Consider the following 19,761-nt stretch of genomic DNA (forward strand, 5'->3'; position numbering starts at 1 on the left):
TGTTTATATGTAATTATTTTTATTTTAATGTTTATAATATTTTAGATGAAGGGTGTCGAAACTTTTCCACCAAAAGCCGCATACTAAAAAGTCAAATTATGCAGGGGCCATTTTGGTATTTTTCAATTAAAAAAAAAGAAGGTTAAAAACAGATCCTTTAAAAAACTGATACATTTGAAGACAACACTTTGTGTCAGCTTTGTGTTATAGGTGACTAAATATATTATCATTAATTATTAGTTCGTAAATGTCAGCTTTTTCTCATTAATTTCTATTTTTTTTGCTCTTTTTTCTTACCTTTTTACTGTTGTTTTTTTATCTCCCATAAACCTAGTAAGTCAAAAATGTTGCCTGTATGAAAATATAAATGTTTTTTAATGTTGTAATTTTTTTAATTAATTAATTCAAAAGTTTTTACTTTCTAATTAACTAACTAAACTTTGTTTATATTTCATTCTAAATGTTTCTAATATTTTAGATGAATGGTGTCTAAACTTTTTCCACCAAAGGCCGCGTACTAAAATGTCAACGTATGCACAGATATGACATAAATTTAAAGACAAAACTTTGTGTCAGCTTTGAGTTATAGGTGTCTAAATATATTTGTAATTATTAGTTCGAAAATGTCAGCTTTTTCTCATTAATTTTTTTATTTTTTTGCTCTTTTTTCCTACATTTTTACTGTTATTTTTTCTCCTATAAACGTAGTAAGTCAAACATTCTGCCTGTACAAAAATATTAATGTTTACTCACACACAGTTAAAGTGTTTATTATTGTTGTTGTATTTTTTCAAATTAATTCATTCAAAAGTTATTTTCATTTTTCAAACCACTAACTAAACTTTGTTTATATTTTATTTTAAATGTTTCTAATATTTTAGATCAAGGGTGTCTCAACTTTTTCCACCAAAGGCCGCATACTAAAAAGTCAAAGTATGCAGGGGCCATTTTGGTATTATTTTTATTTTTTTAAATGCCTGTACGGAAATATTAATGTTTACTTACACACTTAAAGTGTTTATTATTGTCGTTGTAATTTTTCAAATTAATTAATTCAAAAGTTATTAAATTTTTTTTTAAATGTTTTGTTTATATTCTATTTTAAATGTTTCTAATATTTTAGATCAAGGGTGTCTAACCGTTTTCCACCAAAGACTGTGTACTAAAAAGTCAAATTATGCAGGGGTTGTTATTTTATTTTCTAACTTTAAAAAATACTAAAAACAGATATTACTTATAAGGACAAAACATGTTGTCTGCTCTTTGTTATAGGTAACTAAGTCAAATATTATTAGTTTGAAATGTTCAGCTTGTTCTCATTACATTCTGATTCTTTGCTCTTTTTTCTTACATTTTGATTGGCAATATGCTGCGGGCCCCAAATGGCCCTCAGGCCACACCTTGGACCCCCTACTCTACAGAGTGTTGCAGCAGTAACATTAAAGAGCAAAATGGGGCCACAGACGAGGACTGGCACACTGACTTCTGCTCCCAGAGCCCAGTCATCAAGCAGTGGACCCACCTGGATCATCCTCTCAAACATGTGTGCCAGCGGCAGGTAGGAGATGGAGATGTCTTCTTGTCCGATCACAAAGGAACCCTGCCAGGGAACATGTCACAAAGTGTCAGACCGTGCAACTTCTCTAAGGAGGCAATCAAGGAAAGAGGACACAAAAGTGGAGTCAGACCTCCAGGATCTTGATGACGGAAGAAGTATTGGAGGCGATGTTGCCGTGGGTGATCATGGCTCCCTTTGGCTTGCCTGCATCCAAAGCAACACAGTCAGTCTGGCAGCAGACTAGACCGACAGTAGACAGGTAGAAAGTAGAGATGTCCGATAATGGCTTTTTTGCCGATATCTGATATTCCAATATTGTCCAACTCTTAATTACCGATACCGATATCAACCGATACCGATATATACAGTTGTGGAATTAACACATTATAATGCCTAATTTTGTTGTGATGCCCCGCTGGATGCATTAAACAATGTAACAAGGTTTTCCAACATAACAAATGAAGGCACACAGCTTCAGTCCAGAGTATACTATAAACTGGGCTCAATCTGCCCTGTTCTTAACGTATTCGTATGAGTAACAAAAATGTGCAAATAAAAACAAGAAAGGCACAAAAATATAAAACTGCTTCAGTCGAGACTAGTTGATAACACAGCCATCCTTTAAAGTGCATGAACATTAATACAACTGCTTCAGTCTAGACTAGTAGAAAACACAGCCATCCTTTAAAGTGCATGGGAAAAAAAGGCACAAAACATAAATAAAACTGTTTCACTCAGTCCAGACTATTAGTCTATTTGTGCAACAAATGAAGATCAAAGAGTGGGCTAATTCTTTTTCTCCTTGTCATCACGTGTGAGAGGTAGATTTTTCTGAATGAAAACAAGCATCTCAGCATTGTCACAATGTATGCGATTTCTGTTCTTGTCGATGATATGGGCGGCAGCACTAAACAGATGTTCGCTGTCGACACGGATGCAGGGTGCGGTGAGGTACTGGGGTGGGCGGGGGGTGGGGGGTGTATAATGTAGCGTCCCGGAAGAGTTAGTCCTGCAAGGGGTTCTGGGTATTTGTTCTGTTGTGTTTATGTTGTGTTACGGTGCAGATGTTCTCCCAAAATGTGTTTGTCATTCTTGTTTGGTGTGGGTTCACAGTGTGGCGCATATTTGTAACAGTGTTAAACTTGTTTATACGGCCATCCTCAGTGTGAACTGTATGGCTGTTGACCAAGAGTGCTTACATTCACTTGTGTGTGTCAAAAACATTTTATAGTATGTGACTGGGCCGGCACGCAAATGCAGTGCCTTTAAGGATTGTTGGCGCTCTGTATTACACCCTCCGTCCGTGTAAACAGCGGCGTTTTTAAAAGTCATACATTTTACTCTTTGAAACCGATACCGATAATTTTGAAACCGATACCGATAATTTCCGATATTACATTTTAAAGCATTTATCGGCCGATATTATCGGACATCCCTAGTAGAAAGTACCTGTGGTTCCACTGGTGAAGCAAACCACGGCCAGATCCTCAGGCTGGGGCGGCTATGGAGGACGGAGATAGAAGAACCTTCCTTATTTAAACCCACACTCACCTTCTTGCAGCAGATTCCTAAAACTTGGACTACTGTTAGCACTTTGACATGTCATCTTGTTAGCAACATAGAACACTGTGCCCAAATGATGAAACCTAAAATGGAACTTTGAGGAACTAAAAGGAGAATTTAATGGACCACAATGGAAACAAGCCTTTTGGCTTTTTGTGCCATGCCTTTTTAAAGCATTACATGGTGTCACACAGCGGTGAAGGATGTCTTGTCTTGGGGTTTTTTTTGTCTTGTGAATTTCATGTTTTAGTTTGAAAAGTAACTCTCCTCTCGTGTCAGGTCACTTGCCCTTCCTTTTGTGTCGTCAGTCCGACATCATCCCTGATCCCTGATTGTTTCCACTTGTTCCCCATTACCCTCCTGTGTCTTAAAAGCCCACGCCTCCCTTTGTTCTGTGCCAGAGTGTCTCGTTGTCTCGTGCCTCTCGAGCCTCATGTCCAAGCCTTTCCTCGTCTCTCATTTGAGTATCCTGATCTTGAATTCCCTTTTTGGCATTTTGAGTTCTCCTTTTCTCCTCCTCAGCAGAGTGATTTTTGGTTATTTAGTTTTGCAGTCGAAGTGGTGAGTTTCAGTTTTGTCTCACAGTTTTTCCTTTTCCTCAATTTTTTGAGTGACATTTTTTGTTAACTATTTTTCTAGATAAGAGACAGTGAAGAAGTTTTATAGCCATTGTTTCTCCCTCCTTTTGGCGCGTCTTTTGTTATTGATAAATGTCATAGATTATATCCTGCGCCAAGTATAGTTCGCTATTGATTTTGTGTTTCCTCCTTTCGGAGTGATTTTCGGTTGTTCCTTTTTTGTGGAACCTTTTTCGCCGAGTCGTCAGATTGTAGCCTATGTTGTATTGCCCTGACTCAGGAGGTGAAAAGTAGCTTTCAAAATAAAAGCCTGCCGGATTGTTCCCTACTCTGCATCTGAGTCCTATTTTTGACCAAGCCTGACACATGGATTCAATTATTTAAGATGTCAATAAACTTCTCAATCAATCAATCAGAGAACACATGACTGCATGAGAAGTAAACAACAACAGCAACAACAACACCTTGAATCATATTACAGAAAATAAGAGGACTTCAAGTAGTGCCTTGAGGAACACCTCAGTTAACAGTAAATCATTAGTTGTGGTATGAAGGTTATTCATTTAACTTTTTTTACACTGAATTTTAGGTATGTCAAAAAAAAATCCATCCATCCATTTTTTACCGCTTGTCCCTTTTGGGGTCGCGGGCGGTGCTGGAGCCTATCTCAGCTGCATTCGGGCAGAAGGCGGCGTACACCCTGGACAAGTCGCCACCTCATCGCAGGGCCAACACAGATAGACAGACAACATTCACACTCACATTCACACACTCGGGACCATTTAGTGTTGCCAATCAACCTATGCCCAGGTGCATGTCTTTGGAGGTGGGAGGAAGCCGGAGTACCCGGAGGGAACCCACGCAGTCACGGGGAGAACATGCAAACTCCACACAGAAAGATCCCGAGCCCGGGATTGAACTCAGGACCTTCGTATTGTGAGGCACATGCACTAACCCCTGTGCCACTTATTTTCCGTAATATGATTTATGTAAGCAAGGTGTTGATGTTGTTGTTGCCTTTGGTGGAAAAAGTTTAAAATATTAGACACATTTAAAATAAAACATAAACAAAGTTTAGTTAGTTAATTAGAAAATAAAAACTTTTGAATAAATTAATTAGAAAAATGACAACAACATTAAAAAACACTGTTAAATGTGTAATAAACATGAATATTTTCGTAATATTGACTAATGAGTCAATATTGATTGATATTGACTCAATAGGTTTATAGTAGAAAAAAAACAACAGTAAAAATGTAAGAAAAAGGAGCAAAAAAAATAGAAATGAATGAGAAAAAGCTGACTTTTCGAACTAATAATTAATGATCATAAATTGATTGGCAACACTAAATGGTCCCTAGTGTGTGAATGTGAGTGTGAATGTTGTCTGTCTATCTGTGTTGGCCCTGCAATGTGGCGACTTGTCCAGGGTGTACACCGCCTTCCGCCCGAATGCAGCTGGGATAGGCTCCAGCACCCCCCGCGACCCCGAAAGGGACAAGCGGTAGAAAATGGATGGATGGATGGAAGAGGACTTCAAGCGGTGCCTTGAGGAACGCCTCAGTTAACTGTGCAAATCACTAGTTGTGGTATGAAGGTTATTCATTTCATTTTTTTTTACACTCAATTTTAGGTATGTCAAAAAAAAATCGATTATTGATTGAATCACGATTCTTATTTGCAACGATTCTTAATCGATTAAAAAAAATACATCTAAAATCGCATTTTTAAAAGAAAAGCCACTTTTTGAAGTTTTCTTTTAAGTAATATAGAAATAATAATAATAATAATGGATTAGATTTTGAATGGCGCTTTTCTATTATTAGATACTCAAAGCGCTCACAGAGAAGTGGGAACCCATCATTCATTCATGCCTGGTGGTGGTAAGCTACATTTGTAGCCACAGCTGCCCTGGGGTAGACTGATGAAATGTATTACAGCTGTTTATTTTATGGAGGAATGTAGTTAACTGGCAACCCAATGTCATTCAAAAGTATTGATTTGGAATTGATTGTGAATGGAATCACAGACCTACTGAATTTATGAACGTGAATCTCTGTGCATTATTTATTCTACTCCAACTTCCATGGTGTTTTGGAGGCTTTACATGCACAAAAACTCATATTTTGCAAGCGTGTCCGGTCTGGAGAAAAATGGGATATTTTGGGTCAGCAAACAGGAAATGTCACACTTGCCTCCTTGGAAACGAGAAAGAAATGAGTCTCTGTTGGCAGATTCATGCATGGTCATGAAATATGCTGGAGACGTCCATCATGACGGGAAGCACGTCAAAGTCTCTAAAACTTGAATTTGAACAGAAGCAGGAAGACCAAAAAGGTGTGGTACTTTAACGTACTCCTCCTGGGAACTTTGACCAATTGAGTCTTCAAGGTTTCTCATAGTCATTCTCATCGACGTCCCACTGGGTTGTGAGTTTTTCCTTGCCCTTATGTGGACGCTGAACCGCGGATGCTGTTGTGGCTTGTGCAGCCTAAACATTGATTGATTGATCAAATGAGACACTTGATGATAAACTGCCATGGAATGTTCTAGCCAGGGGTGGCCATTACGTGGATGGCGAGCTAGCAGGGGATGGTGGAGGGTGTGTCCGTCCATCGCCAGCCAGGCATTAAAAAAATAGACCTAAAAATGAGCGATCATCATTTTTCACCAAGACGTCACTTGGTTGACATTCACGGCACCCGAGGGTCTTGTGAGATGACACTGGCTATTAAGAAAAAACGACCGACAGGAAGGCGAGAAACACTTTTTATTTCAACCGTACCTGCCGTCAAAACTCTAAAGACCGACCGCACAGTTTCTGTCTTCACAATAAAAGCGCTGCCTTATCCTGCCTGCGCTAATAAAATAAGAGTGTCAGAAAGCTCGCGTGCACAAGCTAGCAAGTTACGGAGTTTGCCGCCAATGTATTTGGTTGGGTCGGAATTGGGGGTTTAAAATAATTCTCCTCACTTTCAAAGCCATCCATAACCTCTCTCCATCATATCTCTCTGACCTGCTCCATGTCGCCACGCCCTCACGTTCCCTAAGATCCTCTTCATCCATCCATCTCACTGTCCCTTTATTTAAACTGTCCACCATGGGTGCCCGAGCTTTCAGCCGCTCTGCCCCACATCTTTGGAACTCTTTACCACCAGATCTTCGCAATTTAGATTCAATATCCCTCTTCAAATCAAAACTCAAAACACACCTATTCCTGACTGCTTATTCATTGTAATCATCTTTTCTTCTCTATCTTCGTTGTTGTTGTTGTTTTTTATCTAATTTGATTTTATTGTTGTGATTTTGTACGGTGTCTTTGAGTGCCCAGAAAGGCGCCTTATAAATAAAATGTATTATTATTATTATTACTAAATCACCAAAAAGTTATTCCCGAGCGCGGTCACTGCTGTTGCTCACTGATCCCCTGAACTCCCAGGGGGGTGGAACAAGGGGATGGGTCAAATGCAGAGGACAAATTTCACCACACCTAGTGTGTGTGTGACAATCATTGGTACTTTAACTTTAACTTAACTCAATTTCTTGTAAAGTGTATAAAAAGGAGTATGGAAGCTGGACACTTTCATGTGGTATTGGACAGAAAGGAGGACTTTTTTTCTCCTCCATTTGAAAATGTGGACGTTTTCATCAATACTGTCTGATTCCAATCAATGCAAGTCATCACAATCATACCAACTTATATTCTTGTCTTCATGAAAGAAACATGCTTGTATTATCATTAAACACCTTTAACTCTCTGTCATAAATAAATCAATATAAATGATATATATGAATGATCCCCTCCACTTGGTACATTGAAAAGTAGCTGGCCTGGTCTACGCTTTAAGATGAATCACAAGTCGATTCGAAACATTGCAACTTTTGTCACTACTTTGTGAGAAAGCAGAGGAAAATTCAGGCATTTTCATGTCAACAATCACAAAAACAAATAAATCCTGACTGAACGTTACACAAAAAAGGAAAAACTCACCACAGGATCTTGAAGGTTTTGCCTTCCCAGCTCCTGCAATGTCAGACAAGGAGAGGTTTATTCCAGCAGGGCCTAGTTGGGTCCCCAACATGACGCCCAACCAGAGCGAGAGTGGCCAGACATTCTCTTCGATCAGGGGTGTCAAACTCATTTGAATTCCATCCATCCCATCCATTTTCTACCGCTTATTCCCTTTAGGGTCGCGGGGGGCGCTGGAGCCTATCTCAGCTACAATCAGGCGGAAGGCGGGGTACACCCTGGACAAGTCGCCACCTCATCGCAGGGCTCATTTGAATTCATGGAGGAAAATCTATCCCAACCTGGGCTGGACAGGTAAAATCATGGCAATAATAACTTAAAAATAAAGACAACTTCAGATTGTTTTCTTTGTCTTACTTTACACACTCACGGGTGTCAAAAGTAGAACAAGCACATTCTGAAAATGGAAATAATCCTCTTGACAAAACACTTCAAGTTAGTTGAAAATTCTGAGGAAAAAAAATTGGTGAAGTTTCAAAACCACCATGAAGAACACAAATAACTTAGACTTTGTCTCAGTGTTTTTACAAAGCCATTCAACCTTAAGCACTTCCTGTTTAGCAGTCTCATGTGGGCAGTTCACCATTAATGACGTGTTTGGAAAAGCAATCGAGTGTTTTCTGTTGTCGACATCGGCAACTGCCACAACACATTAATGTATCATCATTCAAATATTGCAATCATAACAGAAACAAAACAAATATCAAAATGATACTATAATAGCTGAATTAAAGGCAACTTAACTACAAACTTAACCATTGTGAACATGGCAGATTTAGGTATGTAACAAAATAGAACAAATAAATGTAGAAACACACATTTTTACAATGGAGTTCAGGGTGCGCATTGTGCATGTAACCCAGGGGTGCTCATTACGTCGATCGCGAGCTACCGGTCGATCTCAGAGAGTGTGTCAGTCGATCACCAGCCCGGCATTCAAAAAATTGTCCTAAAAATGAGCGATCACAAATCTTCACTATGACGTCACTTTCGTCACTTGATTGACATTCACGGCACCCGAGGGTCTTCTGAGATGACGCTGGCTGCTGCCAGCTCATTAAAATTACCGACAGGAAGGCGAGAAACACTTTATTTCAACAGACTCTGGCGCCGTACCTGTCGTCAAAACCCCAAAGACCGACTGCACAGTTGCGCTAACAAAAGAGTCTCAGAAAGCTGGCGTGCACAAGCTAGCAAGCTACGGAGTTTGCCGACAATGTATTTCTTGTAAAGTGTATACAAAGGAGTACGGAAGCTGGACAAATAAGATGCCAAAAACCAACCACTTTCATGTGGTATTGGACGGAAAGGAGGACTTTTTTTCTCCTCCATTCGAAAATGCGGACGTTATCACCACCACTGTCTGATTCCAATCAATGCAAGTCATCACAATCAGGTAATACACCAACTTATATTCTTGTCTTCATGAAAGAAAGGAATCTATATGTGTTAAACATGCTTGTATTATTTTTAAACACCTTTAACTTATTAACAATATTAACTATATGTGTTAAACATGCTTGTATTATCTTTAAACACCTTTAACTTGTTAACAATATTAACTATATGTGTTAAACATGCTTGTATTATCATTAAACACCTTTAACTTGTTAACAATATTAACTATATGTGTTAAACATGCTTGTATTATCTTTAAACACCTTTAACTTGTTAACAATAGTAACTATATGTGTTAAACATGCTTGTATTATCTTTAAACACCTTTAATTTATTAACAATATTAACTATATGAATTAAACATTCTTGTATTATCATTAAACACCTTTAATTTATTAACAATATTAACTATGTGTTAAACATGCTTGTATTATCATTAAACACCTTTAACTTGTTAACAATATTAACTATATGTGTTAAACATGCTTGCATTATCTTTAAACACCTTTAACTTGTTAACAATATTAACTATATGTATTAAACATACTTGTATTATCATTAAACACCTTTAATTTTTTAACAATATTAACTATATGTGTTAAACATGCTTGCATTATCATTAAACACCTTTAACTTGTTAACAAAAATATATTTTTCATAAATAAGTAAATATAAATTATATATATGAATGAGGTAGATCCCCACGACTTGATCAATTGAAAAGTAGCTCGCCTGCAGAAAAAGTGTGAGCACCCCTGATCTAACCAATTGCGAGCCCTGCACGGAACTCTGACTAACAATTTTTTACATCTTATTGTTTCGTTATTTTATCCATTGAGTGGATAATTGACAATGAAAGAAGATATTGTGCGTTGATCCTGCATCAGTCTGCCGCCATCTGCTGCCGCCACAACAGGAGCAGCTGACTGCTAGCACCTGCGCTGATTGGAGCAGCGGCAGCTAATCTAGAGGCGCTTAAAGTCAGCCGACACATCTTTAAACACTGTCACGTGTGACGTGGGTTATACTTGAATTGCTATTGCGACATCCAGTGGACACATTTAGAACAGGCAGTTTTTTCATCAAAATAGTGCAGCTCATTTTTATATTTAACAAACTCATCTTGCGGGCCGGATTAAACCTGTTGGTACGTTTGACACCCCTGTCTTAGGCGGTTGGTCAAAACCCCCTCACAAAACTCGCGGGGGCCATGTTTCAGACCAACTTATCCATACTCTCTGCTAGACTGCTGTGGCACAAACATTTACATTCAGGATGTGCTAACATGCTAACAAGCAAATGTTAGCATGCTAACAGGTTACATAAGAAACATACCAAGTCATGACTGGGAGGTGTATGGCGGAAAAATGGGCTAAAAAAGTTAGCATGCTAACAGGTAAAATGTGCTACATACTAAGTTATAAGACTCTGCTCAATTGGTTAGAAAGGTGAGCATGCTAACAAGCTACCATTAGCATGCTAACAGGTAAAACGTGTCATTTAGCAAGTCCTATGACTCTGCTCAATTGGCTGGAAAAGTGAGCATGCTAACAAGCTAACATTAGCATGCTAACAAGCTAACATTAGCATACTAACAGGTAAAACGTGTCATGTACCAAGTAATATGAATCTGAGGCGTATGCCTGCTGATTTGGCTAGAATATTAGCTTGCTAACAAGCTAACATTAGCATGCTAACAGGTAAAACGTGTCATGTAGCAAGTTATATGACTCTGAGGTGTACGCCTGCTGATTTAGCTAGAAAATAATGTCAGCATGCTAACAGGTTGCATATGAAACTTACCAAGTCATATGACTGTGAGGTGTAAGGCGGAAAAATGGTCTGAAAAAGTTAGCAAGCTAACAGGTAAATCGTGTTGTATACCAAACTATTTGACTCACCTCAAATGGCTGGAAAAGTGAGCATGCTTACAAGCTAACATTAGCATGCTAACAGGTAACATGTGTCACGTACCAAGTTATATGACTGAGGAGTAAGGCGGCAACATTTGTTACTATGCTAATGTTTGGGATGTGACCATAGAAAAATGCCATATCAGCAAAATGATTGTTTTCAGAAAGAATTATGTAGTGGAAATTGCTATGAGGCAGAAAAGGGGTAGGATTAAATAAGATCTGCTTCTCCCTACTCCTTTTCGGACATATTGTAAAGAAAAATGATGCATCATACTGAAGTTCAACATAAACCAACCCCAAAAAATGTTGAATGTACTTAAAAAGTACTTCTACACACTTATAAACAAGTTTTATTTAATTTTTTTAAAATCAAATACAAGAAAAATAAATAGCCGCACAATTAGGATTGCAAAGGGGTGGAAAGTTTTCGGTAAATTTTCTGGAAAGTTTTCGGAAATTTACCACGGGAAGCTATGCTCGGGAAGTTTGGAAATATTGACCATTTTTTGATTATTCAAAGTTGGACACCGTCCATGGGAATTAATGGGAATATATGGGAATTAATGGGGAATTACAATCATTTTTTATTTATTTATTCTTGTAAAACACTAATGCCATGCCACACACAGATATAAATAGTCAGCTAAACAATTGGAGTAGTCTTTAAAAATATTTCACTGATGGACAAATGAATAGAAATAGGCTAGATGAATAAATGAACACTCAATCAGCATGCTAAATCAAACTATAACCTACATTCTTGTATGACAACAGAATGGCTAGCAGAACAGAAGGCAGAGGAAACTACACTTTTTGATTTAGTATTTGCCAATTGAACTTTACAGATCACAAAAAAGGTAAATTCGGATCGCTAACGTTGTTGATTTAACATAGAGAAAATTAGCATCACGGCTAACGGAGAAATATTTTCGGTTCATTATGTGACTGTGGTGGTACATAAACCTAGCAAGCTAGAGATATTGACCCCAAAATCATTTAACAAGTACAGGAACAGTTAGCTAGCTTGAGTGGAAGTCTGCTGGAGTAGTCTACAGTCATACAGTAACAAGCAATTACACCTCTATTAAACTTAAATACCATAGATCAAATATATTTACCCCAGTAATATCATCAACACTTACCTGACTGGATGATGTCATTGGGCTCAAATACTAGTGTGGCCTCAATAGCCCTGCTGTAGTGTGTAGCATGCTGGGAATTATCTGGGCATGTGATGGAAGAATGCACTGCACATGTGATGGAGGAATGCACAGTGAAGGGTTGAAATTCAACTGAATTTGCATTAAATCAGGTTGTTTTAGCTAATAATCATGCTGCAAGGTATAGCATGTTGCATTCAATGTTTATTCCCATTAATTCCCATATATTACCGTTAATTCCCATGGAAAGTTTCCAACTTTGAATATTCACAGAATTTTGCAACCCTGCACACAATACACTTTTAATACTTTAAATATTATTTGCATTTAATTGTTTGAAAATTTTTATCTTCTTCCGTTTTAATTTGCAAACCGTTGAGAGGTTTTCTTTGATGATGAATAAAAGTTTCCTGGATTTACGTTAATTTCATGAATTCGAGCAATTAAAATTACATTTTAACTGTGAAACCTCTTTTTTTCTGTTTCTTTGTTTAGCAAGATCTCCAACATTTTTAAAATGAGCTAGAAATTAAGAATGTTATGACATTCAAACAAAAAGGTCACACCTAAAATATTGATTTAGTATTTAAGAAGCAGACTAGAAATGAGTGCATTTTCACCAGTTTTAAAAATCCATAACTTGAATATTCATGACAAGAAAATGATACTGGGATTGTCTGTCTGTCAATATAATTCACTTTTACAGTTGTACACACATGCCTACATTTAAGACCTTCTCCCATAAACGATCAGTGTCACAGTATTACTAACCGTGGGAAGTTTATTTGTTGATAATAGCGTTTAATTTGCACCCATTATTAGATCCAAAACGATCCTGCTCACCATGAGCTGTGACAGTTTGAGAACCTCCACCTGGCAAGCCCTGGCCCTGGCCACAAGGGCCTGGCTGAAGTGATCAAAGAGAACGAGGCAGGAGAGTTTGGGAGCGTGGCCCTTCTCCTTGTTCTCCAGCAGCGAGGCGGCCTTCTCCTCGCGGTCACAGACCACCACAGAGATCCCCGCTAAAGTCCACCCACATGGAAGGCAATCATAAGAAGGGTCGGCTCAGATGGAAGGATGAAACAAAAGGGTGTGCTGTTGTGCGTCTCACCCAGGTTGAGGATATGGACCATGGCCTCCAGCCCCAGGGTCTCGTACAGAGGAACCACCGCCATGGAGTAAGTGTAGCACGCCAGCTCTGTAATGATCCACTGTCACCAGCAGAGAGAGGCAAAGCAGCACTTTTACACTCACCTTGACTGCACACATCAACTATCATCTTAGCCAAAGTCAATAAGGCAAATCATTCATGTCTTCCAGTTTCTTTGGATTATTTATGCAAATATTTGTATTTTTATTCAAGCAGGTGTGAATACTAGCTGCAGTTTAGTTGCATCCATGTCATCATCTATAAAAGCAGACGTTTCTTATTAGTTACAGTACACTAGGGTTGTCCCCATACCAATAGTTTAGTACCGGTACCGGTACCAAAATGTATTTTGATACTTTTCTAAATAAAGGGGACCACAAAAAAAAATCATTATTGTCTTCATTGTAGCAAAAAATGTTAGGGTACATGAAACATATGTTTATTATTGTAATTTAGTCCTTAAATAAAATAGTGAACATACTAGACAACTTGTCTTTTAGTAGTAAGTAAACAAACAAAGACTCCTAATTAGTCTGTTGACGTATGCAGTAACATATTGTGTCATTTATCTACCTATTATTTTGTCTACATTATGAGGGACAAACTGTAAAAATTTATTATTCATCTACTTGTTCATTTTACTGTTAATATCTGCTTATGTTCTGTTTTAACATGTTCTATCTACACTTCTGTTAAAATGTAATAATCACTTATTCTTCTCTTCTTTGATTCTTGACATTAGTTTTGGATGATACCACACATTTAGGTAACGATCCGATACCAAGTAGTTACAGGATCATACATTGGTCATATTCAAAGTCCTCATGTGTCCAGGGACATATTTACTGACTTTATAAACATTAAAACATTTTTAAAAAACGAAAGAAGATTTTGTGATGCTAAAAAATACCGATGTAATCATAGTAGTATCGACTAGATACATTCTTGTACTTGGTATCATTACAGTGGATGTCAGGTGTAGATCCACCCATGGCGTTTGTTTACATTCAGAAACGCTATCTTTTGTTAGCGGTGACGCCGGTGAGCTACTGTATCCTCCTACGGTGTGTAGTGATGCATGTTTAGCTATTCCTCATCCTCCAGTGATAATGTTATTTGTAAGAAACTTACTTTGTCACCATGGAGGCCAGGATTAGTGATTTAGTAGTAGCTAAAACACTATTGACTGCGGATGGATGTTAGCTGCTAACTAGCTAGCCATGTCTTAAAGCAGTGGTCCTCAACCACCGGTCCGGGGACCGGTACCGGTCCGTGACGCATTTGCTACCAAACCGCAGACAAACATTAAATAATTTATAAACTTTCGCCTGTCCCACTATACACGCCAATAAGCTTGTTTATAGATGTACAATAAAACTCCTCATAGGAAGTTGCCATTTGCTATATTTGCTATAACTTTGTGACATGATTAATTCACATTAATGAACATATAAAATATACATGTGACAGATTGTAGCCAAAGGCTGATTTCCATCTGCATCTCATTGCAAAGAAACAAGCCCAGGGCTCCCACTCATTCAGCGTTATAGTGACTTGTATTTTTCATGCACTAATTTTTGCTGTATTTATCTGGCATAATTGGAAAGTCGGTCCCTGAAAATAATGCCTACATTAAACCGGTCCGTGGTGCAAAAAAGGTTGGGGACCACTGTCTTAAGCACCTCTTCCTGAGGATGTTTCAGTGTTATAACTTCACCTTTATCTTTACTTTTTACACCAAAATGCGTCCATTCTCCCTTTCCTGTCTACACACTGTGTCTGCTTGTAAGTACTCTGTGTGTGCGCGCTGCCGAACATGCTCCTCTGCTCGTAAAACCAGCAATGTCACGACGTGACGACGACGCGCCGTCATGCCCGTTAAAAAAAGAAAAAAAATGGGGAACCGGTACTTTTCAAACAGAGTATAGTACCGTTTTTGATTCATTAGTACCGCGATACTATACTAGTACGGGTATACCGTACAACCCTACAGTACACTTACTTATTTATGGATCTATTTACCAAATAATCACTTTGTTTGATACATTGAAATAAGAAATGTTAATACAAATATGTAGCGATCGGCCCATTTTCAGGAAAAAGTACATTCACCCCCTCTGGCTGATACCATATTTCTTTTTAGTGCCCCGGCTGACCAGCTAGCAGCTAATTATATGTCTCCGTACACACACTAAGCTAATAATAATCACCTCCATCGCGGCAAATAAACTGCATTTCTTAGTATCATTATCAAGTAGCATTATCACTGGAGGACGAGGCGAAACATACATACACAGAACAAGCCAGGTACAGGCATGTTAATAGCTAAGCTAACTGCTAAGCTAGCTTAAAACAATTCCAATAAATAAGTGTTTGGTAAAGTTTAAGAGTGTGTAGATGGAAGCAGTTAATAACAGGAAATGATTAAGTAAAAGAGAGGATAATATAACAACAATCACAGTCAGTAGACCACACATCAGAGGAGGGCGGATCGATACATAAATAGGTGGTGTCGATACCACAGGTAGTATCAGTAGGGATGTGTATCGAATACGGTACTTTTTTTGGAACGAATTTCGCCGATTCACGTAAAGTCCAACGGTGCCATGTTACGCCACCTGGCTTGTGCGTTTAGTCCCGCCCTGTTGCCGACTGGGCACTTGGCACTCACTCCAGCAGCACTGAGAGCGGACTCAGCCAAACTACCTGTAGGTGATGTTGACATTTTCAATGCCAACAAAGAAACCGACTCAAAAAATGCTTCGGTGTCAATAAAGTTGGGTTCGACTTTCCCAAAAATTTGCTGAAAAACGTTGGCTTTGCTATTGACGTGCAACTGATTTTTATGGCGATTTTAACGCCTCCAATTTAGTAAATGGAAACTATAAATAAGATGCACGTTACAATCAAACAGCTGGTGTGTAATAAGTACAATACTTTCAGTATTAACACTTTTTAGGACGCAACAGAAAACACTATGAATTTAACACTACTCCCAACAGGATGGCAGTTATCATAATCAGCTCTTTTTTTTTTTTTTTTTTGTCAAAAACAATGAATATTTATTAACACACACAAGGGTACCGGTATCGATTCCCAAGTACCGGGAATTAGTACCATATCGGTTCAAATGTGAATAGTAGCCATCTCTAAGTATCAGTATATGATCGATACCGGAGTGATTAAGTTGATATCTTTATTTTCTCAAAATCGTTTTTTTGTTCATGTGTGCAAACTTAGTGAATAATTTCCTGGACAGACATGATTGAAATGAGTGGTAGTTGACTTTTGTTCATTGTTGTTTTGGTCAAACACTCCTATGTAACAACAGGAAGTAGTTCCTATGTAACAACAGGAAGTAGTTCCTATGTAACAACAGGAAGTAGTTCCTATGTAACAACAGGAAGTAGTTCATATAGTTACAATAGCACTCCACAAATACATGTGCAGCTTTTAATCGCTATTATTAATCTTTGGGCACCTGACCATTCTGATTCGTTCTGTGATTAACTACATTACTCCATACAATAGATAAACAGCTCTGATCAATTTCTGTTTTACTTAAAGAAAACTGATTTTGTTTGATGAAATTCTAGCCAAACATTGAATAAAGTCAAATACGAATAAGTCAACAACAGAAATATCCAACACTTAAATGTGTACAGCAGATATAGATCATATACATAAACAATATGATTTGTCTGAGTGGCTGGACAGGACAGATGTAAAATAATTAATTTAGAAAAATATATTTTTTAATTGATTAAGAATCGTTACAAAAAAGAATCGTGATTAATTTGAAAATGTATAGTTTTTCCACACCCTACCATGGGGTATGAGAATGGGCAGAAGGATGCCTTCAATATGACCACCCGCAGGAAACATTCCCCTACATGTTTCATTCAAGTGTGCGGTGTAAAGTCCACATTTCATCAAAAGTGTAATCATCTCCTTCTCCCACACTGTACAGACATGTGTTTGACGGATACTAGCAGGTAACATCACTAACACGATGCAGTTGGGACCTACCTCCGGTCTGTTTTGTGCAAATATGCCAACAAACTGCTGAGGGTTGGGTTGGCAGCCTTTCGCCAGCAGACCAGAGCCCAGCAGGTGGGCTTGCTGGGCCACCTGAAGGGTTCCAAAAAGACCAGGTTGGACACCAAGAAGTGGAAGGGAGAAATATGCCAGACCTCAGAGTAGGAGATCCACTGGTAAGGTTGGCTCGGCTTCCTGAAGCCCAGACATGGACCACTTTCTGAAGAGCATCACACAGGAGGTCATGTGAGGTGATTTCATTGCACCCAGGTACACATAACTAAGAGTCAAAGTATGCGGGCTCATTTCACAATTGTTTTATTTTGTCCAAAAAATAAATGACATACGTTTAATTGTATAATGTATATGTTCCTTGACTGCACTTAAAAGTAGAGTATATGTAGAATATATTTATATTATTTATATGTTATATTATATATATTATATTATTTATTATTATAACTGTCTATTGTGAGCGAACTGTGGTGCTGAATTTCCCCCAGGGATCAATAAAGTACTTTCTATTCTATTTTATTACCGACAAAAGTTAGTGTCATCTTTATACTATTATGACTTATTATGTTCAAAGTGCGACCATTTGCAGACAGCAGCTCAGCTTTGGATCGAAACGGTCAATATCACTCATTAAAAATACATTTTAAAAATGTAGTCTGCAGTATCGCTCATATCGTAATCGACAACATAATCCCTGATCGTAACTTCAGGCCGATTTTGACGTACAGGCGGCTTCGCACTGTTCTCTTAGCCAACTAGATACCACCATTGCTGGGGAAATGTTCTCTTAGCCAACTAGATATGACCATTGCTGGGGGAATGTTCTCTTAGCCAACTAGATACGACCATTGCTGGGGAAATGTTCTCTTAGCCAACTAGATATGACCATTGCTGGGGGAATGTTCTCTTAGCCAACTAGATACGACCATTGCTGGGGAAATGTTCTCTTCGCCAACTAGATACGACCATTGCTGGGGGAATGTTTTCTTAGCCAACTAGATACAACCATTGCTGGGGAAATGTTCTCTTAGCCAACTAGATATGACCATTGCTGGGGGAATGTTCTCTTAGCCAACTAGATACGACCATTGCTGGGGAAATGTTCTCTTCGCCAACTAGATACGACCATTGCTGGGGGAATGTTTTCTTAGCCAACTAGATACAACCATTGCTGGGGGAATGTTCTCTTAGCCAACTAGATACGACCATTGCTGGGGGAATGTTCTTTTAGCCAACTACAGTAGATACGACCATTGCTGGGGGAAAAGTTCTCTTAGCCAACTAGATACGACCATTGCTGGGGAAATGTTCTCTTAGCCAACTAGATGCGACCATTGCTGGGAAAATGTTCTCTTAGCCAACTATATACGACCATTGCTGGGGAAATGTTCTCTTAGACAACTAGATACGACCATTGCTGGGGAAATGTTCTCTTAGCCAACTAGATACGACCATTGCTGGGGGAATGTTCTCTTAGCCAACTAGATACGACCATTGCTGGGGAAATGTTCTCTTAGCCAACTATATACGACCATTGCTGGGGAAATGTTCTCTTAGCCAACTAGATACGACCATTGCTGGGGAAATGTTCTCTTAGCCAACTAGATACGACCATTGCTGGGGAAATGTTCTCTTAGCCAACTAGATACGACCATTGCTGGGGGAATGTTCTCTTAGCCAACTAGATACGACCATTGCTGGGGAAATGTTCTCTTAGCCAACTAGATACGACCATTGCTGGGGGAATGTTCTCTTAGCCAACTAGATACGACCATTGCTGGGGAAATGTTCTCTTAGCCATCTAGATACGACCATTGCTGGGGGAATGTTCTCTTAGCCAACTAGATACGACCATTGCTGTGTAAATGCTGTGTGAATGCTGCTGACGCCAACTAGATACGACCATTGCTGGGGAAATGTTCTCTTAGCCAAGTAGATACGACGATTGCTGGGGAAATGCTGTGTGAATACTGCTGACGCCAAACTGCTATGCCGTCACACGGCGCCAAGAATCAGCGAGATTGCTTACGCCATCATGTGTGGATCAGCTAGTTACACCACTCTGAGGTGTACACCTGCTGACCAGGCTAGATCAAGTAGCTTAAGGAAAATGAGAAATGTAAGCACTAGAACTGGGTGTAGTATGCACACATTGGGCCAATTATTTTCAATGTGTTTTTATTTCTGTACTTGTCTTAATCTTTTTGTATGTGTTTAACACTTTTCTCTACTTTTCTTTTTTTAAAGCCTAACCAGGAACGAGGGTTGCAAATTAGCCTTTGGCTAAAAGTTTTATGTACTTTGACATGGCTACCTGTGGGTAGCAATGTTTCATTGTACCGTCCCTGTCAAATA

General features: G+C 38.6%; 1 protein-coding gene across 3 annotated transcripts in view; it reads right to left on the bottom strand.

Annotated features, from left to right (window-relative positions):
• Nucleotides 1-19,761, bottom strand: part of acsl2 (acyl-CoA synthetase long chain family member 2) — a 129,479-nt gene that overhangs the window by 47,262 nt on the left and 62,456 nt on the right. For all 3 annotated transcript variants that reach the window (XM_061981761.1, XM_061981760.1, XM_061981759.1), the window contains exons 4-11: nt 17,547-17,611; nt 17,383-17,484; nt 13,315-13,414; nt 13,047-13,225; nt 7,691-7,723; nt 3,008-3,059; nt 1,689-1,762; nt 1,523-1,600 (exon numbers count right to left, since the gene is read on the bottom strand). In XM_061981761.1, the coding sequence (XP_061837745.1) occupies nt 1,523-1,600; nt 1,689-1,762; nt 3,008-3,059; nt 7,691-7,723; nt 13,047-13,225; nt 13,315-13,414; nt 17,383-17,484; nt 17,547-17,611 (683 nt within the window). The remainder of the gene's footprint in view (nt 1-1,522; nt 1,601-1,688; nt 1,763-3,007; nt 3,060-7,690; nt 7,724-13,046; nt 13,226-13,314; nt 13,415-17,382; nt 17,485-17,546; nt 17,612-19,761) is intronic.

Source organism: Nerophis lumbriciformis, linkage group LG24 (assembly GCF_033978685.3).
Source record: "Nerophis lumbriciformis linkage group LG24, RoL_Nlum_v2.1, whole genome shotgun sequence".
NCBI lineage: Eukaryota > Metazoa > Chordata > Actinopteri > Syngnathiformes > Syngnathidae > Nerophis > Nerophis lumbriciformis.